Source organism: Setaria italica, unplaced genomic scaffold (assembly GCF_000263155.2).
Source record: "Setaria italica strain Yugu1 unplaced genomic scaffold, Setaria_italica_v2.0 scaffold_237, whole genome shotgun sequence".
Lineage (NCBI taxonomy): Eukaryota > Viridiplantae > Streptophyta > Magnoliopsida > Poales > Poaceae > Setaria > Setaria italica.
In genome coordinates this window covers 1-5,620 of record NW_014576886.1, presented here as the reverse complement: position 1 = coordinate 5,620, position 5,620 = coordinate 1, and the positions used below count along the sequence as shown (strand labels likewise).

The 5,620-nt window shown below is 42.8% G+C and overlaps 1 protein-coding gene across 1 annotated transcript; it reads right to left on the bottom strand.

Annotated features, from left to right (window-relative positions):
• Positions 1–148: 148 nt before the first annotated feature.
• LOC101764895 (ervatamin-B) lies at positions 149–1,967 on the bottom strand. Its single transcript, XM_004987349.3, has 2 exons — positions 1,488–1,967; positions 149–718 (listed from the first exon to the last, which is right to left on the bottom strand). Exons 1-2 carry the CDS (start codon positions 1,936–1,938, stop codon positions 168–170), a joined length of 1,002 nt encoding a protein of 333 aa, XP_004987406.3. The 5' UTR covers positions 1,939–1,967; the 3' UTR covers positions 149–167.
• Positions 1,968–5,620: the final 3,653 nt, after the last annotated feature.

Below are 5,620 nucleotides of genomic sequence, written 5' to 3'. Positions count from 1 at the left end.
GGGGGGTCTTTTATCCCGGTTGGTGTTTCAAACCGGGATAAAAGGCCTCTCAGAGTCTTTTTTTCCCATTAGCCTTTGCAACCGGGATAAAAGGTTCCGGTTGGTGAGCCTCCCACCAGTGACTGAGTTTTAGTCCCGGTTGGTGAACCTTTTATCCCGGGCCAACTTTAAACCGGGACAAAAGGGGGTGGATGGAAAGTCGTTTCTCTACTAGTGTCGCCCCACGTCTGCCCCCACGAGTTCTTGACGATCCAGTACTTGCGGCCACCGGTGTCGGCGCCATACCCGACAACCGTAACGGCGTGGTTCAGGGAGGTGTTGCAGGGGCCTGAGAACACCCCGCGCTTGTAGGACTTGAAGGCCCGGCTCGCGTTGATGAGCACGGTGACCGGCTGCCTGGCCACGGCCCTCTCCAGCATGGCCTCATTGTTGCGCTGCACCGCCCAGCCGCCACGGATCGTGGCCGCGTGGTGACCAAGCTTGTCGCGCCTGCACTGTCCCTGCCTTCCCACGTACGGGTAGTCCGACTCGGTGGTCAGGCCGCCGTTGCGTGCGACCCATGCCATGGCGGAGCTAGGGTGACCGCCATGGCAGCCGTGGTCATTCCCCCCACGGTCGCAGTCCACGATCTCCTGCTCCGACAGCGACACGAGACGTCCTGTGTTTATCTTGTGAACACCTTCGATGGACGCCACCGCGGCAAACGCCCAGCAAGAGCCTGCATGCAAGGATGTATAGAATCAAACATGCATGGCTAGGTCTTGTCAGACATGAAGCATGTACATGCATGGTGGCATCGTTGACACTCCTTATTGACACACTTTTGCTCATATTTATTTTCAATGATGATATATATTTAATACCTATACTATTGATTACACCTAATAAACCGGTTATTTTCACATATGCAACGTATTTTGTAGGATGTTGTGTTTTTGCAGGAAATTAGACCTAAAAGCATATTTCTGAATAAAACATTGAACGAGAGTCAAACCAAACAAAGATGAAGGTCAACGGCCTAGGAAGGGGCTAGGCCGATTGGTTATCTTTGCTCTATCTGTTATTTGTCTGTATATGTTTAGTAGATTGGATCTGAATCTCTTATAAACACAAAGTTATTACTAACAATGCTAGTTTAAATAGGTCTTATGCCATAAGTTCTACAGATTGATAAACCTTAGGGGAATGCTCTGAGGGAAGAGCTATAACTAATCCGTACGCTTGCGGTTCACAAATTGGCATGCTAACAGCCGTCAATAGACACGAGTCTTAATTTTCTACGCAAACACATGTATTAATGTACTAGAATTGAAAGTAGTGTTTCTTATTGATGTAGATATTTTCTCCATTTTTGATTTTAAGCACACATCAAGATTCAAACTTTACAATCTTCGACCAATATTTTAGTCAATATTTTTTATTTTTTATAACATAAACTTGAAATGCTTAGATAAACGGAGGGAGTAGCTGTGAATGTTTTCGCCTACCGCAATGCTGCTGGTTCTTGACCGGTGTCACGGCTCCCTTGGTCCTCCAGTCCACACTGTTGGGGGCCTCATCGGCGTTGCCCATCACGTTCATGGTGCCGAGCTGTCCCATGGCCTCAGGGGCCGAGGCCACCTCATCGAGCTTCATGAGGTACGTGTCCTCGAACTCCTCTTGGGTGAGGTCAGTGAACTGGTTCTCACCGAGCTCATATGAGTTCCCGGGCCGGTTCATGGTCTCGATGAACTTGACATTCTCGCAGTAGATCTTGAAGCGGTACTGGAATTCCTCTGGGGTCGCATAGGTGCGGTTGTATTCAGCCTGCCAGGCATGGAACCGCTCCAACAAGGGTATGGGCAGAGGTATGGCATCATCACCGAACACCGTGCCTGCCAGGAAGCTGGCGAACAGGAGGGCGATAGCTAGCGAAGCTGAGGCGGTAGCCATGGTCATGTGGTGGATGTGATAACTAGTATCACTGGCCTTCCTGCCTTGTGAGCTAGCTAGTAGTGGGGGCGCGTTTATATACCGGTGGCACGGTATGGCGATGGTTGAAGAATCATCGTTAGCAGATGTAACAATGATTTTCCTCTTCTGCACTTGATCTGCTATAATGCATTATGCATGGTGATGCACGGCTATAGTACTGATGCTGATATGACTAGGTGTGTACTGAGCAAACGAAAAACCATAGCTACTTGCCTATACTTTGGTACTTGGGCTAGGTTCTTCACGCAAAATACGGGACCAAATAAATGAAATTTGGGGAGCATGGGAAACTATTTGTCAATTACCAAGTACTCAGCTGAAGTAGCACCGAGTCAGTACATAGTTCGAGGTATATTTCCTTCATTTCAGTTTATCATCTGCCATGCTTCTTCCTCTTTTAATTTCTCCGTGTGCATAGCAAGGTATTAACCTCAATGGCGCACATCTCGATCTATCTCTTACAATTCTCGAAGCTAATTTAGCTACCAAATGTGCTAAATTGTTCCACCCTGGTTTTAGCTAAAAGATCTCTCTACCACGAGGAAAAATAGTTTGATTTTAGCGTATAAGCTCTTTATCTCAAATAGTAGCTGGAATTAAGATTCCTTTAAGATGCATCTCGCGGTTTTTGGAGCAACGAATCGTATCATCTTCTCCTCCACGGCTCTAAATAAAACCGGTGAAGAGTATCTCCTGCGGTTCAAAAAAATGACCATATGAGATAGAGATGTTATCTCTCTCACGGTTCCGATTGTTGGAGTTAACCTATATACGCCCCTATAGATCAAAATTGAAATCTTAACACTGATCAAATAAGAACTGTGGCAGATAATACTTTATAATGGATTATTTAGTCCATAAATAATTTGAAAATCTATATTTTTCAATAAAAGCATTATTAAGCTAGAAATTTGTTTGATTATTGTTTTACAAAAATTCTATATAGCACTACGCGATGAAGTAATAATAGGAGTACATGTAAAATAAGTTGCAGCAACGAGGATAAGGAGCTCTCCATTGGCTTCTTGTTGGTCAAGGGTTGGATGATGTTATAATCCTTAATTCATGGTGATGTCAGCCAAGTGATCTAAAGTTTATCCTCCATCGCGCTATTATCTTAACCATGTGAGTGTGGATGCATGGAGAGTCAGGAGAGATTGCCAAGTGCCTCGCCACGTATCAACTGAAACACATACTACGGTAAGCCATCCTACCCTATAAACATATCTGGTAGATGTTGATCGAGACTAGCTACCCTATAAAAATAATGCCATTAATTCTTAGAATAAATATAGAAAAACAAGAGCCTAGGACTTGAACCGAGATGATTTGGTTCCATTGCAAGGAATAGAACCGAACGATCTAAGCCAAGTTCGTTCACGATCGTTCCTTATTTGATCCTTCTTTTCACAAGAGATGAAACAATGATTTTCTTCGTCTGCACTTGATATGAGATAATGGTGCTGTACGGCTGTACTGATGCTGATGAATTGTGTGTACTGAGCAAAGGAAAAACCATGTTGAGAGAGTAATAGCATACTTGCCTATACTTGGTACTTTTGCAAAGGTTCTTCATGAAACATACGGGAGCAACTGAAATAAGCAGCTTTGGGAACTATTTGTCAATCACAAAGGACTCGACTGAAGTAGGACCAAGTTAGTACACAGCTCAAGACATATTCCATTCGTTTCGGAATTTCTGTTATGCTTCTTCCTCATTTCTTTCGTGTGCACTGCAAATGCTTAGGAATTCCTCCTAATCCCACGTGTGTAAACATTGACCGATGCAGTCCCTAAATTTAGGAGGGGCTCCTTCTTCTTGCTCTTTATTTTTCTCCCTTCCCTTCTCTTCTTCTTCCTAAAAGATCGTGGAGAGGCTAAAGGGGGCTTCACTATCCGAGACAGGGTAGGGGGGCTGAAGCCCCGCCCACCTCAACGCTAGATCCGCCCCTGTGTGTAAATATATAGGTAAGTTAATTTTTAATTACAAATAGACTAAGCACACGTATCTCATAGTTTGATGATGAGTGGTCGTATGGTAAAATGTCGCCGTGATAACAAAACTGTACTTTCAAGAAGTAGATTTCATTATAAACTTGTGCCATTTCAAATATATATATACAATTATCATATAAAAATATTTTTAATCAAGGTTTTAAATAGTTGAGTGAAGAAAACCTATATGTCGCTAGCATATCTGTGACTGAATGAAATACCAAGAACAGGACTGTAGGAGAAGCTCTGAAAGACAACAAATTGGGGAAATACCTATCATAACCTGAGTTTTAACCTACTAATTGAATTCTTCAGTTTTTTAAGGCTGGTGGAAGAAGAGAATCTAAATCTACAATTTGAGAATGAGTATCAGATCACTGGGATACGGATGTCCTCGTGGATTTACTCAGCTAAGTCAGCCTACAACCTGCAATTTGAGGGGACTATATCATCGTCATGCGCAGCTGATACCTGGAAAACATTGGCACCCACCATCTGCATAAATTCTTATGGTGGCAAATTATCTTATCACAATTTTATTTAGATAATTTGGGCTAACTATAGCAAGTGGAAGTTCTCACCATGGTGGTGGCGGCCGTGGAGGTGGCTGCCGTGGTGGTGGCGGTTGTGGGCACTACATTTTCGAGGAGCCACCGTTGACTCGTTCTCCAGAAATTCACTTCTCTAGTTGCATCATTGACTTGCCAAAAGGCGATCGAAGTAAAGGAGCAATTCCCAACATAGTAATATTATTTCTTTCTTGTAATTGTTTTTTTACAACATATGAATAATTCCTAAATTTACTTACATACAATGTAGCTTATCGACAATATTAGATGGCTGAAAAATGTTGTCGAAGCTCTAGGTGGTACTTCTCCTTTAATGCAATCCGAGATAATTGGTCCACGGAATTTTAAAAGAGTAAAAATCTCTTTTCAAGTACATGTTCGAAAAACATAGGCCAACTGGATGAGAGTATCAGGATAGCCCATCCCGATGGTTTCAATTATTGCATGGGGTCAATTAGCACCAAGTAGGGTAACTTTCGAAAGGACCATCGTGGAGGCCTGCCTATAAAAATTTAAGGATCATGGGTGCTTTGTGCCAGACTTCTCATATTTTCGAATAAAGGTGCTCGGGGTGGGAGAAAGCAATGTGACTAGGACTACTTAAAGGTTTTGTCAGCTGAATCAACATGACATGGTACGGAACTTATCTAATCATTCTTTTATCTTTAATTATGTTACATCTTTTAAATTTCATCAAGTTATTCTCTTCTTTTAGGATGTCTTTGGTCAAACCTTTGCGGCAATGAGCTTTCATGCGATTCTGGCTCAAGTATTGGATGGGTTGAATTATAGTTACACCGATGGAAACCCGGTACACACTAGAGATTTCAACTCCAGGCTCATCTCACTTTCTATAGACTATTTCAGTTGACGTCGTCTGCATTGTTTGAGATTTATGGTAGTATATGTGACCGTCCTTGTGAAGCGCTAGAGAGTGTACAAATTCATGCTCTAGCTTATATTGATGAAGTTGTAGGCTTCACGATTGGAGACTTAAGCTATGTGGCATATCTACATAAGCGAAACAAATTATTAAATATGTAGCATGCAATATCATGCATTGATCCTGGATCCGTACGCCA

Bases quoted from the DNA above. Each gene is read 5' to 3' on its own strand.
- LOC101764895 (XM_004987349.3), bottom strand. From the start codon at position 1,938: ATGACCATGGCTACCGCCTCAGCTTCGCTAGCTATCGCCCTCCTGTTC. The intron at 719-1,487 runs GTAGGCGAAAAC...CCTTGCATGCAG, and splicing joins CAAGAACCAGCAGCATTGCG to GCTCTTGCTGGGCGTTTGCC.